This window comes from Erpetoichthys calabaricus, chromosome 7, assembly GCF_900747795.2.
Source record: "Erpetoichthys calabaricus chromosome 7, fErpCal1.3, whole genome shotgun sequence".
In the NCBI taxonomy this organism is placed as follows: domain Eukaryota; kingdom Metazoa; phylum Chordata; class Cladistia; order Polypteriformes; family Polypteridae; genus Erpetoichthys; species Erpetoichthys calabaricus.
The window spans coordinates 173537738-173561467 of NC_041400.2; the positions used below are offsets into that span (position 1 = coordinate 173537738).

Sequence of the window (23730 nt, forward strand, 5' to 3'; positions counted from 1 at the left end):
TGCAAAAATTAAAGTAAATGAGTTGCCTAAATCCAGTAAAGCAGTAGTTTGGACTAGAAATGCAAGCATTTTGCCTTTGTTCAGGACAGGGGCAGGCCAACAGATGCTGCAGCAGAAGAACAACTGGCATTGGCAACACTCGTGGCCATGCTGGTGGAAGTGGGCTGGCACTGCTTTTGGCCACTGTTTCCCAAGGTAGAATGCCACATAGAACAGGGTCTGTTTACTTTGGACACAAGAAGAAAGTTAAAACTTTATCAGGTTGGCAGTATGGGTAGGAGGTGATTCAGCCATGGAAGGCTAAAATGAAAGGATGCTTGGAGAATTTAATTAAGGACTACAGGAGTTCTATCACTCTGTTACGTGTCTCAGAGATGGCACTGTTTACTGTATATGGAGTCCAGTTACTCACAAGGATTGAATTGGGGTAGGGGCTTTATCAAAAGCACTGGGGCTTATGATTGTGGGGATACTTGTGGGCTCAGAGCTCCCACTTCCAACGTCAATATTATTCTTGAGGTGGTCCCAGAACTTTTTTTTTTTTTTTTTTTTGGTCAGGGCTTAAAAGCTCCTTCTGGCATGTAGACTGACTCACAAGAAACAGATTGTGAAATTATTATGACCGGGAGATACACGTAATCAATGAATTATTATTATTATCATGCATAAGCCAAAGTCAGTGCCATAAGTCAAAACTAGAATTGCTAAGTAAAACTTGAATGTCAGAATTCAAAAGCAAAAAGGTATTTTGAAAAACATGAATATTTAGCTTTATCCACAAATACGGATACTCTGGAAATGCATGGGCTGACCTTTATACTGTCACTCCATTGCCATCATAAGCATTGTACAAACTGAGGAGTGCTGGGTATTAGTACCATGGAGAAAATTTATGCAAATATTCCTAAATGGCGGCGTCCATAGGAAAAGATGGATGACATTGTGGCTAACATCTACAAAAAGTCAATATGCTTCAAATGCAAACACAGTTGTATCCCAAAACCCATATTAGAGGTATAAATCACTCAAATCCATGAAGGAATTCCCCAAAAAAATTATAAACACTTACTACTGATTATAACAATAGAGCTAGAGAATTTAAAGCTGGGAGGTTTGTGGCACTGTTGGCAGTGATCAGAGCTTCTGCCTCATAGTTCCAGAGTCCCAGGTACAAATCCCAGCATGGAGACACTTACGTAGAGTTTACAAAAATCTCCCTCTATTTAGGTGGGTTTTCTCTCCAGGTACTCCAGTTTTCCTCCCACATCCTAAATATGGAAAGGTTCATTTGAAAAATTAAACTTTGCTTTAAGTTAGCGAGTGTGGGTAGGCTCAGAAAGGGACTTGTTCCCCATCCAGGAATAACTACTGGCTTTTGCCTGAGGCAGACGGGATGGGCTCTAACCTGAGTGACTCTGAATTTTTTTGTTCGCTCAGTACTTTGAAAAATGTAAATGGCATCTTGCCCTGCAGTTTTTGCTATCTGGGCCTGCCCAAGTCAAGCTTTTCTTGATAGCTCTACTGCAGTCTGTAAGTAAATTCAAATTAGAATTTGAATCAAGGGTAACTTATTGTCTTTTTCTCTGAAGGTTTTTCAGATTTCACTGGGGTAACATTAAAGATAACTCAATTTCTTCCTGTACCCACTTAACCTTGATAGATCCCCCGTGTCACTCATTGAGAGATATGAAGTGACGTCAGATGCATCAATCATCATTACTTGATTTTATAAAGAAAGTTCAGAACCATTGATTAATTGAAAAACAGTTTACACCCTCTTCTGCTAACCCCAGTGTGACATAATATTTAAAGAGATTGAAGCTAAACAATAAGGGATTTGGTTCAATTTCCATCTCCACCCCACTATGTGACCCTCAGCAAATCACTTAATCTGCATGTAATGAGATAAAAATAAATACACAAATATAATTTTTAAGCATGCTGGACAACAAAGATTTTGTTTCCTGAACACTTTTAGGTTTATCTTATGGATTTTGGGCTACTGATCACAAAAATAATCTTTAAAGTTTCCTACTACATAGAGTATTATTGTAATTGCCTAAATTTTTGTGATTTCCTCTGAAATTAAAGTATACATATACAGTACAACAACTATATCTGAAAAATATGTGGTGTTCTAAAAGTAGTGTCACTGTTACTTGGAATGCAGCTCAGCTATATAAAGTCCTTTTGTTTCATTTGCAAATGGGACAGCTTTGCTAAAGAGTGTCATTACATTAAAAAGACCCTGACACTCCATAAGAGTTTGGTTTTAGGGCACAAAACTGTGGCACATAAATGACTTTTGTTGACCCACCAAAGATATTTTTGCCTCCTCTTTGTATAAAACTTGGACTGATGAAAGATTTTGTGAAAGCGAGGAGGAAGCAAAGTGAAGTACGTTGATACTTGAGACAGATGTTTCAATGAATAGATAATGCCAAGGTTAAGGAAAACATGTTTGTTAGGCCACAAATGAGACACATCATCAATGACAAGCTGATCTGCCATTGTGGATGGAGGAAAGAAACTCCAGAGCCGCAAACTATGTCCAGCTGGTAAACAACATGCTTCAAACATACAAAACAGTTAAGTGCAACATGTCGCTAAAGATTCATTTTCTGCCAATCACTTTTGTACTTTTTACCTTTGTTGACTCATATGGTAAAAAGTTTCACCAGGACATTACCATGACGGAAAAGCGGTAGGGCATGTGGACTATTGCTGAACACAGAAACAACAAGCATCAGATTGCGAGTACTAAGGAAGACTAGCAGCAAAACATCTTTATCTCAGTTGAACTAATGCATTGTTTCAGCAGCATTAAGTGGTTAAACGCACTAAATTCAATAAAAGGTAATTTAATGTTTCTCCAACTTCCAGTCAATTGGAAATTATGTTTGTGTTCAACTTGAAGCTTTTTCTAATATAATCACCAAAATGTTTTCAGGAAGCATAACGTTTTCTAAAAAATAAAATGGTTGTCCAGAAGTGTTAGTGCCTTGAGATGGTGTTTAATATAGAAAGGTGCTATATAAAGTACATTTATTGTACACCATATAATCCTGTTAAACACCACAGATATTGACAGCAGACCTCCTCTCTAGCCTGAAATCCTGTCGTTCAACATTTGGCAGTTTTTTTGTTGACCTTTTTGTATTACTTATCTAAAGAACGGTCTTTCTTTTTTGACATTATGGATCATAACACTTTAATTATTCAAACCCCACCTACACAGTATGTCTTGCATTTAAAATCTGACATCACAACCTTTTATTCTTTTGTGCTTACTTTCTGTGTATCTCTGTTTAGCAGTATTATTTCATAAAGCTGAACTTGTGCTACGAGCTGCTTCCACTCTGGAAATGATTGTCATGTCCTGTCCTCCTTTCAAAGATCATAAAGCAACTGTGTTCACCAGGACTCCTTTCACCTAAACAACCTTTTGGGCTGTTGACTGAGAGTGGTTACCTTGTGACTAGCTGCCTTCACTTAAGTTCTTATGTGCTCTGCTTTGCTGAATTTCACCCTCCTTTGCAGTGCTTTGTTACACCACCAATCTAAGGAATGCAGGTCACAACACCAATCTTATGAGATTTATTTTTTTGGACAGCTGCCGTGCCTGCCACAAGCCAGAACAAACTTGCCAACACAAGGAGCAAAAAGCAACAACGGGACAAGCCGAAAGAGAACTCCATCCTTAAACGACGTGACAGACTTTGGCCAGCAAGTGGGCTTGAGTAAAGTGAGCCAATTACTTTTGATTCATTGTGCTATATTCTGCTTTGATACTTGAATATTTGTGGGCTTTCAGTATTATCTGGTGATTTTTCATGTTTTGAATTATTTTGTATTATCTTGTTGTAGATAATGATGCACCATTTTTACCACTTCATGTGAAAGCTGATATATAAAATACAGTAGAGTGATGGATAGGGGTAAAAGAAAATCTCAGTCAAGATAGAAATTATACCTTCTGGTGACCATGTTTTAGGCACAAGTTACAATATAGTGGATATTTTTTTAGGTTTCCATCTGAAGGTTTTGCACTTCATCCAAAGTTCAGTATATATGGAACACAGTTCAGAGACGTCAGTAAAATGGGATATGCTTGTGCTATTGCTGGCAATTTATTACAATATGGCATCTCACTCTCAGCAGTGATGCTTCTTGACACAAGTGTCGTAAGATGACATGAATACCAGCACAGCATTCTTTGGATACTGATAATCACCAAGAGATGCGAGTTTTTTTTGTTTTTTTTAAACTAAAACCTAAGAAGCTTAGCCCTGTTACACACTTTCTGCCTCATTCACTCACTGTTGTCTTTCTAGACACTTCTTACATTCTGCTTTTCAGGGCAGTGACACAGAAGATTTGCTTTTTGGCTGTGAATGACCCCAGCTTGGGTGTGAGAGCCTGTCTACCAGGATGTCTGTTTACCACTCTGATAGATTCTGTTATTGCTTCCCCTCATCTAAGATGTCAGGGACAAGGCAGAGAGAATGGCGGCTTAGATCTAAAAAATGAAAAACAGACCAAATGAGTTACGTTGGGGAAAAGCAGATCATCACAAGTGGTTGTTTTTTATTGTTGGACTTCTTTAAGTAATGTATAATGAATGTATTAATTTTTAGTGGTGACATGGTGGTGAAGTGATTAGTCTTGGGTTCAAATCTCAGCCTGTTCACTCTCCGACGAGTGTGCACGCTCTCCTCATGTGTGTAAGATTCTTCTTCTGGGTACACCTTTTTTGTTCCCCGTCCCAAACATGTGTTTCTTGGGTTAATCGGATTCTGTATGAGTAAGTGAGAGTAATTGTGCAGATCTTGTTTAGCACATGGGTATAGCCCACCCTAATAATAATGATGACCAGGATTAAGTGGATGGTAGGGCTGTCATGATAACAAAATTTCAATACAATACTAAGAAAAGTGTAGAAATTCAGTACCATTTTCGATACCCAGTATAGCATAATGTAACTCAATAAAAACTTTTTAAATAAATTACAATTGAATATGTAGTAAAATCTTTACATTGATGAAAAATGGTAGTGGGAAGTTAAGCAATATGACACCTTTTATTGGCGAACTACAAAGATTACAATATGCAAGCTTTTGAGGCAACTCAGACTCCTTCTTCAGGCAAGTGAGGAAAGGGCCCGAGTTACCTGAAAAGCTTGCATATTGTAATCTTTCTGTTTAGCCAATAAAAGGTGTCATTTTGCTTAACTTCTCACTACATCCATAATGGCTAACCCGATACAACACAATAGTACTACAGGAAAAAAGATAGACATTTTAGTCATTAAATCCAAAGTTAAAACAAATCACCAAGTCACAATCATTGCTGTGCTGAGCAGCGCTTAAAAGAAGATGCATCCCACTGCTGTATTCACGCAAACCCCATTCATGAAGAGACAACCACAGCCAGCCAGATTTAATCAACCTTCACTTTGGTCATCATCCCACAACTCAATTTCTATTAAACTACTTCAAGTATATGAACACACAGAAGAATAACACCACTGTTCATTCAGATGTGCACTGAAAAGTTAAAGTGCCTTACATTATATAGTAAATGTGATTAAATATAATTTTGAAATAAAATAATGTGCTATGGAAGTACACTTCGTAGTACAGGTTTAAAAATCAAGGGAGCCCTATAGTGCTAAAGAATGTTGTTCCTCAATGAACAGCACAGAATAAAAACCGGCACACGGGGAAAAATAACTGCGAATGCCTACCTCTCCAGATTCTTTGTATTGACTTATGTACCGGCCCTTCAAGTGTTTGGCTAAATTGGTTGTGTTTAGCCTCTTTATTTGGCATCGTGCACCCCAATTTGCCACAGACACCACCCTGGCTGCCATCTTTGTCATTTAAGTATACTGATAAATGCTCTGACACTGCTGAAGTAGCCATCTTATTAATGTAGGTGGAAACGGGGCTGCAACTGTCGCCCATTACCTTTGGTAGTCTATGAGGCTCAATTATCAAAAGCCAGAAGTGCATTTGTAATGTAGGCTGTAGAACTGATACCATGAAAAATGAGAACTGAAACAGTATTAAAAATACTACAGTTGATACATATCAATATTTAGATATTTTTGACAATTGTATTGGATGGACGAGTGGATTTTTACAGGTCAGGGGCAGGTGAAGTTACTTTATTTTAAACATATGACTGTACAAATTGATGCCCAGCTTAACAGCCACTAGACTAAAAGAAATTAAGTCTGCAGAAGGTGCCAGGATTTTCAGGAAAGCCATGTCACCCGCTGCTATATTGGAACCACTCGTGCGGAAGATGTCGTTTTGATTTGGTCCACTCCAGCAGACTCTAGCTGTGATGGAAGGTACCATCTGGCAAGGCAAGCTTACAAAAAAAGGCCCATCGGGTCATCACATAAATATCAATGTGTCCATTTTTCTACGCCTTCCGTCTCCCTTCCATCTGACAGCATGTCCTGAACAGTTTGAAGTGCTGCCCAGATTTGAGAAACAGTTCCATTTCTCTGTTTAGAAAATCACAGCTTGCTAACTGTGCCACCATCACACTCATCCTCCATCCCCAAAAGGAAATGTGTTTCACAAAACTCCTATCTCCAAGTGACAGCATAGCTTGTCCTCAGTGATATAGTAGCTGGCAGTGGCGGTCATATTCGTCACCATTAACCTGATTTTGCTGAGTGTTTTACATCTTTACAGTTAAAGTGCTGCAGTTCAGGAACTCATTAATAACCATTAAGAATTAGCTTCTAACCATTAGCTGGATGGGGACTGAACAGCTGAGAGGTTTCCGCTGCAGGAGCCTACATGCTGCTCATCTGCTTCTTTTTGTGGTTTTGGTTCTCAGATTACATTTTTGTGTCTCAAATGGCTCCGGCAAAGATAGGGCTCCGAAAGTTACAATTTTGCAGATTTGTGTTTTTTTTGTGTACTGAAGTGCACAGCTGAACTCCAGAAACCAGTTCATAATTTGTGCCTGGACTTCCTTGTAATGCAAACTAGTGGCTGCCATGTCACTAAGCCGAGGCTTACGGGAGAGTGTGGCCTAGGTTGTCAGCCTCTTCCTTTATGTACTAACACGTTTTTTGTTCTGTGTAGGATTTCCTCCCCTTAACCATTGTGGGTGTGCGTCTTGCCATATTTATATATATTTTACAGTCACAGAACCTGTAATTGCTGAAGTTAAATGCTTAAAATGTCTACTTCAGTTTCACATGTTTATTGCTGACCTCACATCTCTAATTATAAACTACTGCTGAACATTGAAGGAATGGATGTTACAAACACAAGACTTGGGATGCCAAAGAATTTTCATAATTGCAGATGGTGGATAATAGTGATAGTCGTCTCAAAGTGCAGATTGATTTTTTTTTTCTTCTGCTCAGGAAAAGTTTTCTGAATTAAAGACAACTGTTAACTATGTGTTTTCATGAAGAACAAATGGTGAGTGCCATCTGTATGTTTTAAAAAGAACTCTAGTTGTTATTTTTAGCAATCAGATTTAATGTTGTGGGCAACAAAGTGGCTCACTGCCTTTTAGATATCGTGCTGTGGGTTCAAAATCTGAAACTAGTCAATAATTAGATTTATTGTTTCAGCAAGATATACAAGTAGTACTTTGTAATGGATATGGCATGCTAGTTAGGGCTGCTGCCTTGCAGATCTCCTAGTCACTGTCATAATGGAGTTTACACATACCCCTTGTCTCTGCTCGACCTTTTCTCTGGCAACTACAGTTTTTCTCTCACATTCCAAAGACATGCATATTAGTTTGCTTGGCTTCTAATTTGGTTCCTCAAGGGAGTATAAGGCTTGTGTAATTGGGTCCTGTCCAAGAATAGTTTCTATCTTGCATCTTATGGCTTGTGGCTATAGATGACCCTAAAGCCGATGTCACATTACATGACTTCTAGCTGAAAGGGATGTCAAACTTGACGCCTACAGTGGCTGATCATGTCACGTTTTACAATGAGAAATCACAGGGTTTATCAAATTAGATGACTGCATGATAACTTTCTACCACAGTTTCACATTTCCAAAGTTTTGCATGCTCACCCCTTTTTGTGACAGCTAATACAGTAATTTACCGCCTGACATAGCCAGTGCACGTAATCTGCATACCCTCCTCTGTTTTGTACTCAACAAGACAGAATTTACTGCGTAACTCAACATCCTTTTAGTATCCTTAAGCCAGAGTTCTAGTTTTTGGGGTAGGTTAGACGTATCCAGCCACAGTTGCTGATCTCATCACATTTACCCACTGCATTCTGCCTTTCTAGCACAATTTACTGTGCCATGTTTTGTTGACAGCCAATAGTTGCTGCCTGATGGAGCCAGGGCCATACAAAGGGTTAAATAGTATAACAAATTCACTAGCAGTATCTGCTTTTTAAAAAATGTTTTCATTTTTGTCATGGTATGTAAAGCACAACACGTCAGAAATACAAACATCTCTTATATTTCTGACATACAAAGCACTCACATTCCTGATCCCTAGTTGCTACTCTGGGAACCAGCCCGGACACAGACAGGCAAACAGTGATGGTTCAAAACCACACACATGTTTGTTGTACGTATTTACAGATAAAAGTCCCAAAACATACAACCCAGTGCCCCTGCACTAAGCACCCCCAGTCCAGGCCTCTTCCAATGTCTTCCTTCACCGCCTCCACTTCTCTCCTCCAAGCTACATCCACTTTCACCCAACTCCAGCTAATGAATGAATGGAGGGAGGCGGCCCCTTTTATTTCCACCCGGACATGCTCCAGGTGCCTCCTGATGGGCTTCCCGCACCACTTCCTGGTGTGACGGAAGTGCCGCACGAGCACCCGGAAGCACTCCGGGTGTCCTTGGTTTTCCTTGTGCTGACGTCCAGTGCTTTTCAGGCTTCTGGGCGCCCCCTGCCGCTGACCACAGGCCCCTTATAGGGTTGAGCTTCTATGCTCTGTTATGGTGGTCCCCATACCAACCTTGGTGGCTGCCCTGTTGTGGTCCGGAGAAGGCGTAGTCCCTCTTCTGGTCCTTCCAGGCATCCCGGATGGGTACCGCCCCCAGCCACTCACCACACTACATTCTATATATTGTGCTTCCAAGTGAGCACTTGTTGGTCGTCAGCGGTCATACACACAGAGTCAGCTCCTACAACTAAAGAAAAAAATCAAACTTTTTTTTTTTTTAATTTGAGTGAATCGTTGGCTATGTCACATTATGCGACTGGACTTCACAGTACCATTCTGACGACTGTCTCCAACTTGCTAAAATTAAGTAAATGAACGCTAGGACTGAAAATCACTAAAGAGTCACGTAATGTGAAGTGGTTTTTAATTACTTCTTCATATGAACTTATTCAAAACAGCAATTGTCTGTGGACATTATAACGTTTTAACTCATCATGAAATAAAATGTACTATTTAAACAAAATGTATTATCTGTTATTCATTTGTTTACATAAAACATTATCAAACTTGCTTAATTAATTTCATTGCCAGAGGGCACCAGAGTCTCTCAATCTCAACTAAAAAATAGTAAATAGCTGTTAACCCAGCATGCTTGATTTTAAATTATATGAACGCTGATCATGAAAACAAACCCCAAAGAAGCATGAGCGGAACGTTTACACGGAGAGGCAGAGCATATTCAAAATGCAATACTCAGTCTATTTAACATTTTTATTTTTTTGCAAAGGTAAACATTAAAAGAGAAGTATAATAATCAAAACCATATTGTTATGGACAAAAACATAAAACAAAAATAAAAAAATCAGTCAATTCAGAAATATAGTCAATCCTATATGTCACCAAAAGAGTTAAGGTTTGTTAATCTTAAACCACACTTAAACACCAGCCTTACCTAAATTAGAGAGATGATTTGTTTAAAAAAAGCAATGTTATACATTCTCATATAAATTGTAATGATGCACATTTAGCAGAAATACCAGACTTATTTTAGAATAACATTAATGAAGTCTTGCCAAATTCTGTAGCAGTTCTGCACAGATCCTCACAAAGAAAATTAGTTTTTTCTAGTTATAGTTCATTTACAATATATAATGTTTTCCTATTGAGTTTTGCTGTGTGCATTAGGATTCTTCCAACTGAGTAAGATTAGTCGACATATTAACAATATAGTGCATGAAAACACAATGAGTTTATCAGTAGTCTAATATTCTAATCGCAGCTGGGTTAACTCCAAACTGTGCACCGTCATGATCTGGGATGAGCACAAATTCTGCACTAATAAATATGAAAATCTTTTAATTTAGGACATTCTTAGAACAAATGCCCTAGTGAGGCTGGAGCTTCGTGGCATTGTTTGCAATTGGGGTCCAAACCCTGATATATTTTAGGAAATATTAACCTGAGGAGGTATGTGAGATGTATAATTTGTATACAGTACGTTTTACACAAATTGATGAAGAAGGAATATTGTTCGTTATCTAATCTCACTCCTCACCTCTGTCAATGGACTTAACATTAATCTTTGATAACGTTCTTTTATACAGTTTCCATTTCAATTTAAGGGTCTTCTGAACAGTCCATTATTACACAAAAAATAGAAAAGGATTTTGTTCCGCATTTAAAAATGGTAAATTATTTAAAGACATTCCCATCCATCTTTTCCATTTTTACATTCTCATATACGAAGTATGGGGAAAGTATTGTAATTGTCCAAAAATTTGATGTCAAGATTTTGATTAATCTCGATGTTTTAGACCTCCCTGACTTTCTTGTATATGAAATATAGAGAAAGTATTGGAATCCTCCTAAAATTGCATTTTGAGATTTTGATGAATCTTGACATTTTAGACCTCCCTGAGTCTGAAAATAACATTTTTGGAATTATGTCTCTGTGTGTGTGTGTGTGTGTGTGTGTGTGTGTGTGTGTGTGTGTGTGTGTGTGTGTGTGTATATACGATAACTTGAGTATGCTTTCAATTAGGTCAACCAAATTTTGCATACAAGTATATAAGGTACAAAATGTAGATTTTCTATCAACTTTTGGGCTATTGCCGTTAACCAGAAGTGGTACTTTACCTTTTATTCATGCAGCTGCATAGTCCGATTTATTCAACTTTTACTTTTATAATAATTGTTTAATATATTATTAATTTGATTTGATTTCTTGTTGATGGTTCTTTAATGTACATAATATAAAAATATAATCATTGTCTTGCGGTTTATTCCTCAAATATCTATCCCCATATCTGAGTATACGAGAAAGTCTAGAGGAGATCACTCCCAATATTTTTAAATAGTCGTTGAAATGTGAGGCATGTCTTACTGAGGTAGGAAACCTCCACCTAGACTGGATAAGTCAATTTAATTTTTCTGAAATGTAATGCACAAAAAAGCAGCAGTCTGACGATGGCAGTGATGAGAGAGAAAGAAAAAAGAAAAAGATGACAAAGAGGCAGAACAGAAATTTTTTGTAACACCATGGGTCTTTGTACGCACCTCATTTTTTAAATCCACATCAATGTTGTATGAAAACAAACTGAATGATTAATTTCTCCATGTTTTCATATGTATTCCAAATTGCTATTAGGGTTTGGCATCAGTATGAATTCTGTACCTTTTTAGGTGCATTATGCTGTTAATCTAGTTGACAAATGATAACAATATTAGGAGACAAATGGGGTTGTGCAGCTGTGTGTCATAATGACTGCCTTCGCAAATGGAAAGCAATGATTTATTACAGTAAGTCTGTTACATGTATTTATGGTACACAAAGAAAAATGAGAAGAAAATTGGCCACATCAACACAATGTACTTGCCAAAGATGTGGTGTGGTCTGCTTTGTGTCCTTAAGTTCTTTTTAGGCATTTTGTGATTCTGTGTTATGTGATATGTGCTATACCGAATTAAGTTTGATTACTTTATCCCTGACAAGTTGGTAGAACGGGTGATCTTCTGTCTCAAAGTTAGTACATGGATGGTTTTTCAGTTCCCTTTGATGATCTCTAGATGCTAGGTGGGTATATACAGTATGCAAGGGTGTGTGTCCCATTAAGGGTCAGTTTCTACATCGTCACCAGATTAGGCTTTAATGGCTAGTTCATTAATTCATCAATTGTTTCATTGCTTGTTGCTATTACATGAAATACCATAGGCTTTGGGGTATAAAAACAAATTTGTCTTTCCCAACAGTCAACAGATTGTGCTTATTTTGGCATAAAAAAACCTTTAATTTCCATCAATTGGGTCCCACTTTTAAATCCTTTATGGTGCCTTTTTCTCACAAAGTGTTTTATGCCAGGATCCTTGAGAGAGCGTGAAAGGAAGTTGATTAGCTGTTTGTTATTGACATGTCCTGACTATGGTTGGGAAATTCATTGGTGATATTAAATAACCATAGTGTGCATGGAGTCAAAATCATTGAAGACCCTGTATTGAATAAAAATTAACCCGGAAAAGAGCACATTTCCCTAAAAAAGAATACTTGAAATCAATTATGGAGTCTCATCTTGATGGAGCTGCAAATGAGAAAAGGCACTGTTGGTGAAATATTTACTTGAGAAGTGGAAACATAGAAGAGGAGGAATTGTTTAGTGATGGTTTCATAAACTTTAATTATATGTTTCCTTTCATTGGCTTGCATTTCTGAAATTCCCTGTTATGGTGAATACTAAAAGGGTCATATTTAAAAGTAGGACACAATTCAGTCCTCCCAGTGTCTTCATGTGTCAAATTAATTTTGATCCAATATCGTGCCAATATGACTCTCAGTCTAACATGTGTAGTCCATCCAATTTCCACTTATAAAGTCACTTATTTGTATAAGCCCAGCTCTCAATACTCTTGGACTACGTTCTGCCCCTGTAGCTCTCTCATCGTTGTTAGAAATTAAAGCTGTTCTCTGATTAGATTACAATCTCAGCCGTTGTTTCCAAAAGGGAGGATGATTCTTAAGGAGTAATGCTGGACCCTGTTATTTAAATGATTGTTATGAGCTTATCTGCCATGTGTATAGATATACATTATATGTCTGACAGAGCAAGTTTGAAGTGTTGAAGCAGTTCATGTATAAGATTAATCCTTGAAATACAAAATTGAATGTGGCTGTAATCAATAAATCATTTCCTGAAGCACATCATCAACACATTTCCTTGTTTCCTGCCTCATTCAAGATGATAAGACAATGGGCTTGTGGCTTGTTCAAGGTTGGCTTTTTTTACCCCTGTGATGTAGTATTACGCTCATTGTGAGTCCTGAGTCATTTTTGTGACTCAGTGTATGCTTTTTTCACATTTGTTTTTTAAAAGAATTTTTTGATACATTTCAGTCTTCCAGGGTTCATTTTTAATGCTTGTGAGGGCCGTTTAAAAAGTAACACATTAGCATTGCTGTCTTGTGAACAGCATCATGGGTGCAGTACTGAGTGAACACAATGTACTCAGCCACTAAAATGACCCTGTTTGTTTTTGGGGGACACAAAAAGCATGATTACACTGTAACCAACTTGCTTGCTTATAACAAAGTTTGTTAAACATCATAAGCAGGGATTTTGATGTTACCAATACAGTAAGCTTGAAACGTAGTATCCTTCATTTCCAATCTGACTTTGGTATTGAAAAATGAACTTTGAAAGCTCTAATTGTGTTTGGCTGCAATCAGAATTGACAGAGGGATTTGTCATATCTCTGCTGTCACTAAATTGCATTTCAATGTGACCTGGCTGTGGCGTGCATTACATTGAGATGGATGCACTGACTTGATTTGCCTGGAGACCCAAACCCTTTAATTTATTTAGCTATTTTGAAATGAAAAGGGATTTTTTTTTGTTCATCAGTTATGGACTAAAAAGAAATGAGGAAAATACATGCATTCGGCTGAACACTTTGCAGTTAACTTCATAATGAGTAACTCCATGAAGCAATACCTCCATGAAGCCTAATAGTTAAAGACGTCGCTCTTTACTATGTTTTCATTGTGACCCTGAGGAGGTCATTTAACTGTTCTGTGCTGAAGTTTCTGAATATCTATCCATTCATCAGTTATTGAACACGAATCATTCAGAATATATAGTATAGGTCTAGCACAGCCAGTTAACTAACCTTTCATGCCCTTGATAAGCAAACTGTCCCTTCTTTACAATTCAAAAGCTCTCTATTTGTAATGGCTGCAGCACAATAATAAGAAATGCTGTTTTTAAAGGGCACTCATATCTCCTAAACAGAGGGAGAGCCCTTGCCTCTTATTTATTTAGCAGTCTGCAGCGGGGAGAAGAAACCTGCTGTAGAAATAAAAGATAACTGTGTACTAATGCCAATCATGCCCACAGCAAAACTATCACTCTACATCAGTGAACTGTGTGCAGCCATCCATATTCTCAATCCTGTTACTCCCAAGTGAGGAGTCGGAATCTGTTCTGGTAGCATTGGGTTTAATGGCAGGAAACAACCTTGAATGGGGAGCCAGGACAACAGAGGGTACACTTGCACCTACAACCGTACTCATACGCGTCCAATTTAGACTTATTAATTGATACAACTCATAAGTCTTTGAGATAAGGGAGGAAAATAGCAGGGCAAAAAGAAAAACCATGCTGACACTGGAAAGAAGCTCAGATTTCACACAGTGATAGATAGCATCAGTATTCAAATCCTGGAACAGCTTAAAGCACTGAGACATCCGTAAGAAATTTGATTTTAACAAAAGGAAGGCTACACAGAAACACATAGTCATATCTGGAGAGCAGAGTCTGTTCGGATATTGCACAATCACAGCAAGTCGCTACTGTGAGGCCAGCAGAGTGTATATTGATTTGTTAACTCTTTGACAAGAAACCACATCTTAATGTGCGGTAATGTTTTGGGTTGGTCAGTAGATAAGGGTAAAGTTTAGAAGTAGTGTCTTAAGTGCTTTGTATGTAAGTGATATCCTATAGTATTGGACTGTTCAATATATGTGGCTTGAACAGAAAACTGAAGTAAGTAACATTTTCAACAGCTCTTAGGCGTACAGTTCTTCTGTATGTGTAGTAACTTGTCCATCCATTGGTGGTTGCTGTTTGCTAGGTAAGTAGTACTTCTGTGTCTTGGTGTCAGTAGCACTCAGATATTAATCTAGATGATCTCATCTTTATAATATATGTTGTGAAGAGATGGGACAAGGTAAAGATGTTGGACTGCTGAGTCAGTCTACAAGAAAGCATCACGCAAAAAATATCTGGGGATGTGGCATATCACACCATGACAGCGCACTTGCACACACCGTCAAAGAATCGGAAACTAATAACAGTGTAGTTGAGCCTTCACATCTCCTTCTATTCACCATATCTTGCTCCCTTATTTTTGTACCTGAAATTAAAATTGAGACAAAAGTGAACAAGATTTGATAACGGGGAAGAAATCCAGGAAAAAAATGCGCTGGACACTTCAGACACGATAACACAAGATGCGTATGGGAAAAGTTTCCAGGAATGGGAAAAGCACTGCGATAAGTATATTACAATGCAAGGAGAGGATTTTGAAGGTGACTAAAAGGGAATTGCTGTAAGTTTTATAATAACGTTTTTACTTAGTTATTTATTTTTTAACAGTTTTGGAAATTGTAGTACACGCATACTCTTCATGTGTGTGTCTGTGTCTATGTATATACAGTATGTATATACAGTATGAATAATTCATATATACATCACAATTGCATAGTCAGGCCCAGAGAGGAATAGCTGTTATATGTATATTATATTTATATTATGTGTATATTATATTGAGAAATCCACTCTTTCTGCTCAGTCTTCCTGGATATTCTGAGTTCTGTAATAAATCCTCTTTTTTCTCATGGATGGGTCATCCATTGTGCTGTTTTGGTGTCTTTTGGGTCTCAAGGGAGCCCTATGGCTCACAACAGATATATATATTTAGTTGGATAGATATTTTGAGATGTGATTCTGTATAGAAAGAAATATGGATCTTGATAGATATATAGTAGATATGTTTATTTGTATGTAGATACTGTATATTCAGACCGCACGTTGTTTTCTCCAGGTGTTCTTGATTTTCTTTAAGTTGCAGAGACCTAATTAGGTCATGTGAAGGTGAGGGTGCCATTCAAGATTTGTTTTTGACTTGTGCCTACATTACCAGTATAAGCCTTGAAGTTCTGTAAAGTAATGGATGGATATGCACGCAAGGATTTTTTAAAAAAAAAAATGCTGAAATGTACTAATGGTGTCATTTATTTCCTGCCATAGCATACATGTCAAAACTGGCTGCCGTTGTTAGGCACAGTGTGGCATGCTGAAGACAATCTGGTTTTATAGTCTGTTGAGTGTGTACATCTGAAAACGGTAGAAGTGGTTCAAAATTGGAAATGTGTCTTATTTGTGAATTGGTAAATGTTTTTGGAAATTATGTAATGAAAAAGAAAGCACCATAACATGTAGAGAATTAAATGGAAGAAGAATTTTGTAAAGTGTCATTTTCTGGCAAACCATTGTTGTTCCTACTCCAGAATTTTCTACCTGTTAGTACTATGAATCCATGATTTAAATGAAAAACCTTTTGAATTATGATGAGCTGATCAATACCACTTCGATCACTCGAGTCTTCTGATGAATGGCAATCTGGTGATGCCACCTCTGCGTGATGTCAAATCTCAATCTACACTCTCTTCATGTGTAACTCCTGTCTTAGTGAAATGAGCTGCCCACCTCCATTTGAAACTCTGATACCCTCAATGTATATAAGAAGCGTTTGAAGACTCTCTGGTCTCTGTCTAGCTTATCTGTTAGGTTTTGAAAATGTAGGAGTTGTAACAAGCTTATATTTTGTTTTCAGATTTTCACATATGGAAATCAAATTTATACCCTGTGAGACTTGCCCGGACACCATCAGACAGACACCGCATCTTTATAAAACTCTCGTTTATTTTTGCTCTCCAACCAACACAACACAGTCCCGCACAACACACTGTGCTCCTTGCCCAAATCACCTTTCTCTCACTGTCCCTGGGCAGCCTTTCCTCTCTCCACGGGAGCTTCGTCCTGCTCCCACTCCCGACTCCAGCTCACTGATTGGAGGGGTGCAGCCCCTTTTATTCTTACCCTGATGAGCTCCAGGTGCTCTGCCTGACGACACTTCCTGGTGTGGTGGAAGTGTCAGGAGAGCACCCAGAAGTATTCTGGGTGTCCCTGGAAGGATAGTCGTCCATGGGTGTGGCAGAAGTAAATGTGTCCCGGGCTCCATGAGGCTCGGGGCGCCCCCTGGCAGTGGGCACGGGCCCCAACGGGCTTGAGCCTCCCTGCTGTCCTTCCGTGGCCCTCTTCCGATTCAGTGCGGTTGCCCCCTTGTGGCCCGGAGGACGAATGCGCCACCTCCTGGTCCTTCCAGGCGTCCCAGCCAGGTCTGTTCCCCAGCCTCCTGCGACAACCCTTGTCCTGTAACACTTTGTTCCCAAACAGTAGCTAGACTGATGTTACTCAATTATACTGAATTCATTTGTGAGATGCTTTGGATAAAAGCGTCTGATAAACAAAAAATTTTAATGTAATATGGTAAAGCTGTATTTGAAGAATTTGCATATTCTCTTTTTATCTGCATGAATTTACCTTCTGCATTTCAAAGACCAACTGTGTTAATTGGTGATTTTAAATTGACCATGTATATGGGAAAGTGAGTGGGCCCTATGATGAACTGACTTCCCCTCCAAGGGTACTCATTGCATTTTAGAATATAATTTTATGTTCTGATTTTTTTTTTTTAAGTTGTTTTAGAAGACGAGGGAATAAAAAAGAAAATTATGTGTTAACAAAAATGTCATTTTTTTTTTTAAATGAAACCTGTCAAGTTTAAAAAGACCATTTAAACTCTTGGAAATCTTGGCACCCTGAAAGAGGTGATTAACATGTTTTTACTTCTCGTTTCTGTTTTTCTTTTCATGGGATTGGGGAGTTCCCCTTCTCTAGTTCTCTTGTGTGCTCATGAACAAAACATATTTTTTATACTAATTTCTGTAATTATACAGTAAGAGCAGAGGGATGTTTTGCCATAGAAATAACCATTCCGTTATGCAAAAGTATACGTTTGGCATAAAATGGATACTGCCTTATGCAAATTGTTTTATTTTACTTTCAAAAAGTGCACCAAAATTTTAAATCTAATGGAAATATATTAAAATGAACCCAATAAACTAAAACCAAAAGAAAGACCACCTCCTGATGAAACAGATGAAAAATAACTATTAGGATGGCAAATCTGCCCATTTTGCTATAGTGGGGAAAACCAAAATTATACAGATTAGTATTAAAAGATTCATAACTTTGTTACTATTTTAGCTAATTTATTGCAGACTTTGTGTTCATAGATAGATAGATAGATAGATAGATAGATAGATAGATAGATAGATAGATAGATAGAGGCACATGCATTCAATTTACCCACTTGCAAAATGCTATTGGACAAGTCCAGCTCACACTAGAAGAGAATCCGTTCAATAAAAGAGCCAGCAAGGTGGAAAGGAATGTGCGTTAACATGTGTAAGGCTTTTTGACTTCCCACAGGGGATGGAACATAAGGAGTCAGGGCAAGTACAAAAACAAACATAAGAAATGAAACCGTAAAAGCCCCATGGGCCAGCCTAAACATATCTTCAATTTCTTTGTGTGTCTTTGACAGAAATTGACTTATTTTCTCCACCAACGCACTTCAGATAATGGTCTCTTTTTACCTGCAAATTTCTGTATGTTCTTCGGCTTTGGCCACCCAAATTCTAAAGTGAACTCGACAAATACACGATGGCAGCATTTTGTTGTTTGTGTCTTTCGTTCAGAGTTGCATTGTGCTTTGTTTTCCTGACAGACTCCCCTTTTCCAGTGCCAGTGCACTAAAATGCTCTTATGATTTGGATGTCTCGAGTCTTTGTTCCTGGGTTTCTGTTACTTTTCCTTTTTTTTTTTTTTTTATTTTTTTTTTTACTGGTTCCACATTTATCAGCTTTAGAAAAAAAACATTGCTGTTATTTCTGAGGTATTAATGACCCTTGGGAATTAGGAAGTCAGATGTAATCGGAGTCTACCACATAATCTACCCATCTACCTAGACATATTCATACCTGCTATTTCCATTACAGAAGTGTATTCTGCTTAGACTAGATGTGATTAAAGGACACTTGTCTGTCTGACAGCATATATATAAATTGTGACATTAGTAGACCCAGTGGAAAAAACGTTTTAGCATGTGGAGAATATGCTAAATTCACAAAGTCAGTAAAGTAACTGGGGTCCAGAGTCTGAAATCAACAAAGCAAAAAAAAAAAAAGTTTGTATAGTATCTTCCTGTACTGAACACCGTCTTGAAGCACTTCACAAGTACAGATGCATATTATAACTGCTGAAATGCAGTATATGTTATTTACATTTATACCAAAGGCGGGTTACATTAAGATGGCAAACTACAGGATTAGACATACCTTCTAGTTCAGGGAACATGTCAAATTTCAGAGTTCCTAAATCTAGTTAAGGCAGAGGATAACTTATATGACTAGGAAGGACAGTGGATGACCAGTTAAATGGTATCATCTAATCTTTGTCAGATCTCATGTTTCACCATGAAAGTATTGCAATTTTGCTTCAATTTTCTAGCCAGATAAAATGGCATACCGGATTAAGCCACAATCCATGTTGTCTTCCTCCTGTATCTACTCAGTTATGTTATGATGAACATAAAATATCAAAGAGACAACTGTGTTCAGTCTAAAGTGCGATGAGTCTCTCCTCCATTTGCACAGTCTGTAACAGTTGCTTTCCTTTTCACTTGCGGCTGCCACTGTTCCTAACTGAAGACAATGTATGCGATGTACTTTGGTTTGCGCACTAACTGGCTGTTAACTCATGCAGACACAAGAGCCCATACTTGGAGCTAGCAGCTGCTCTACGATAAAAGCTAGTTTGATTTTGCAATAGCGAGTCTTAGATTGCTATTCTAAAATCGCTGGGTGTGCCAGGCTACACAACAGACACACACTGCAATTTACGGAAATCGAACAGCGGAGGGAGGGACTGTAATCCCCCTTGGTCAAACGAATGCAACTATAAGAGTGCTTGGGTACCCTGTGGTGAAAAGAGTGCAATTTAAAATGGGAATAAATAATGTGCAGTCAATCACTTTGGTAGAATGTTGTAGGGCTTGCAGTACTAAACTGTGAGCAAATCAGTAACCGAAACAGCATTTTTTTTTTTTTGCTTGTGCTTGCAGCTCATCGATATCCACTCATTCCAGAAGGTTTTTAGAAAGTGTAGGTCCATATTCCTAGAGCTCCCTATGGAGGTCACAAGTTCCAATATTCTTCAGCACCCTCACCACCTTAGAGAGAAAGGGAGATACCGGCGAACACTAAAGAGGCCATCCACTCCAAAAGTTCAGTGGAGCCCCTACTTGTTGAAAAAGGGGTCCAGTGCTGCTCTTTAACAACAGCAACATTTATTTCTGTAGCACATTTTCATACAAAGAATGCAGCACTAAGTGCTTCACAGATTGTCAAAGAAAAAAAAAGTTTCAAGAAAAGAAAAACAAATTAAAATTGGATAAGAATAGGAATGAATCAATGGCATATTAAAATTAGTAAATAAGAATAAATCAGTAAGAGCTTACATAATACAGATATATAAGTCATGGATTAGATAGATAGATAGATAGATAGATAGATAGATAGATAGATAGATAGATAGATAGATAGATAGATAGATAGATACTTTATTAATCCCAAGGGGAAATTCACAAAAATTAGAGACCTTATATATAGACTCATTATTAAATCTCTAACGATAAGTTCAGTGCTATGATCAGATGGTCAGGCAGGGCGAGAAACTACAGAAAAAAAAACAAAATTGGCAGGGGTTACGAGACCCCTCACTGGGCTTTCTACTTAACATATGTAAATGTTCTTAAATTGTTCAAATTGTGTTTTAAACTTATCCCTAGAAGATTTGATGCAGTAGATCTCATCAACATTTGGAGTATCCGTTTTCATTCAAACATTACAGGCTGCACAGTACTTTGATCAGGTAGTGCAGAAAATCGGAAAAGAAAGCTGAGAAAAGTAGAGATTCATAATGATTACAAATTAATGAAAAATATATCTCTATGCATATATAATCTGTTAGAAGCAGAATTAACATATCACCCAAAGTTTTAAAAAGTTGGTTTTTAGAAGTATTTTAAAAATATTCCATGGTATTAGCCTGGTAATCTCTATCAGTAAAGTATTGTAAATTTTTGATGCACAGCAGCAAAAAGCCTCCTCATTACTTCTTTTATGACTCAGCTCTTGGAATAATGAAACAAGCCACTGTTAGATGTAGATGTTATGTCTGGAAATTTATGGAGACACTTCATTATATAGAATGGAGAAAGATTATTTAGAACTTCAAATACAATTACCAGTGCATATTTCAAAATCAATTCTAAAGAACACAGGTAACAAATGTAATCCAGCTAAAGGAGGTGTGATGAGCTCAGATTTTCTTTTTCTAGTTAAGACTCTGACTGCAGCATTCTGAACTACCTGCGAAAAAGTGACATCTTTCTTAGGTGAATCGGGAGATTCCCTGTTATGGTTGTAGTCGTTCCCCACTGTCATCACCTTGTAAGGCTTCAGTTTCATCTTGTACTGTTCTGCACTAATTAAAACCCGTGCCACTACTTGTAGTATCACACTGTGTAGTCTTTTTAAAGACCATGTTAAAGCATCTGTGCTTTTACTCACAGAGTATTTGTGTTGAGTTCTGGAGGTTTATAGATGTTATGAATCACACCATTCCTGCACAGTGTATGATTTCTTGTAGTATTATCAAATGTCACAGAAACTCATAACCATATTATGAAATGCCTACTTAACTTACAACTGACATTTGACATGCTCACTCAAGCAGACACTGCCTTAAACCATATTTCCTTGATCTTTATCAGCCTCCTGAATTTTAAAGTAGATATTCCTGTGCTGTTGAAAGGAACCGAAAAAGATACCTTTGCGGTTGATCTATTATCTGGCTGCAGTCTTGATTGTATACACATGATAATTTCCAGGAGGAAGAGCATTTGCTTTAACCTGGTGGATTTATGAAAATGAAAGGCAGCCCCACATTTTCCCCTACAGCCAGTAAATTTTAACATGCCATTCTAATTTTATTTTCTATTAGAACAATATTGTTTGTAAATGATCAATAACCTATTTATCTATACATATTACTGAACTGATGTATCTGTTCTGATGGAGTCATAGTGTTTCCTCAGATTGTTGTATCTCTTCTCTCCCTCTACATTTATTTATTTAATTTTCGGTCTGTATCTCACTGACTTAGTCAAAGTGCTGAGACTGGGGGAGTCATAAAGAGAGCTTGTGGTCATGCATTGGTATTTGTTAGTTTCTTCCGACCAAAATCACATTATTGTTTGAAACTGGTTTAATTACCCCTTGAAGGGTGACTGACAATACCACAGGTATTAACACAGCACACTCATGGCATCAGAGTCCTGGGTTCAAATCGTGGCTTGGAGTTTGCAAATTATTCATGTGTTCAGATGTACTTTTCCCCCATTCTTTTCTAGAATGCTGTGTTCAGTATTTTGCTTTATAATTATAATAACAATTCCTTACATTAATATAACGCTTTCTCACTACTCAAAGCAATTTACACAGAGAGTGGGGAGCCACTTAAGCCACCACCAATGTGCAGCATCCACCTGGGGGATGCGATGGCAGCCATTTTTGCATCACTACTCTAACCACACATTAGTTATTAGGTGGTGATGGGGCGAGAGAGAGAGAGAGAGACAATTAGAGACAGGGCAAGATTATGGAGGAAGAATGGACAAGGCCTTGAAGGGCACTTCAACCTGGGCATTGGGATTTATCCAATAAAAGGTGTCATTTTGCTTGGCTTTTCTCTACATTCAAGATATTAAAATACATACTGCATGTAAACTTATTCCTGGACTGCAGAGCACGAGCTAGTGGAGATGAATTCACGGTCAGTGTTGTTTTTAATATGCAAAACTGTAGAACTGGAAGGATCTGATTATATTTTTTCACATGACAGCATTTTGTGTACTTTTGGTATCCATTTTAGGAACAAAAGAAATAACAAAGCTTTAAAAAGTCCAGAGAAGCAGCTATTAGACCAGGGTGGGCTGAATTGTCAATAATTCTTCGTACAAAGGGGTAAAATAAATTTTAGATGTGCTTATGAACCCAGGTAATCTGGCACATGTGTTAATGATAAACATTACCTTCAAGAAATGTTTATTTAAAGCTATTAAGAACATTGTTCAAACACCACTAAGACAGCAATATTAAGATAAAGTACCGTATATACTCACATATAAGTCTGGTCTTGAAACCCGAAAAAATCGATCATAAAATCAGATCACAACTTAATACGCCCGTTCAAAAATGTGACTTTTTTTTTTTTTTTTTTTTTTTTTTTTAAACATCTTCTTGCCTCCTCCAATCTCACATCAGTTTCTCAGACGCATCGAATTTTGCTGTAGCAGCGCAGTTACCAATTTCTTTCACTACTTCAATGGCAATTAATTTAAAACCAGCTTCATATTTTCTTGTGATTGAACGCTCTATCGTAGATAAGGGATGCTCTTACGATAAAGGTGTATGAGGGTGTGAGATACAAAAAACACAAATCAGTGCAAACGTCACTTTGGAATAGTTCAGGTATTACCATGTGGTCACATAGGCACAATAGAGAGAGAGAGGTTAGGACCACA

The 23730-nt window shown here is 37.7% G+C and overlaps 1 protein-coding gene across 4 annotated transcripts in view; it reads left to right on the plus strand.

The window, feature by feature from the left end:
* The window catches only part of setbp1 (SET binding protein 1), a 352441-nt gene that overhangs the window by 160348 nt on the left and 168363 nt on the right, over positions 1-23730 (plus strand). For 3 of the 4 annotated variants that reach the window (XM_028805729.2, XM_051929498.1, XM_051929499.1), the window contains exon 3: positions 3614-3745. The exons of the other annotated variant lie outside the window; for it this stretch is intronic. In XM_028805729.2, the coding sequence (XP_028661562.2) occupies positions 3614-3745 (132 nt within the window). The remainder of the gene's footprint in view (positions 1-3613; positions 3746-23730) is intronic. 4 annotated transcript variants of the gene reach the window in all.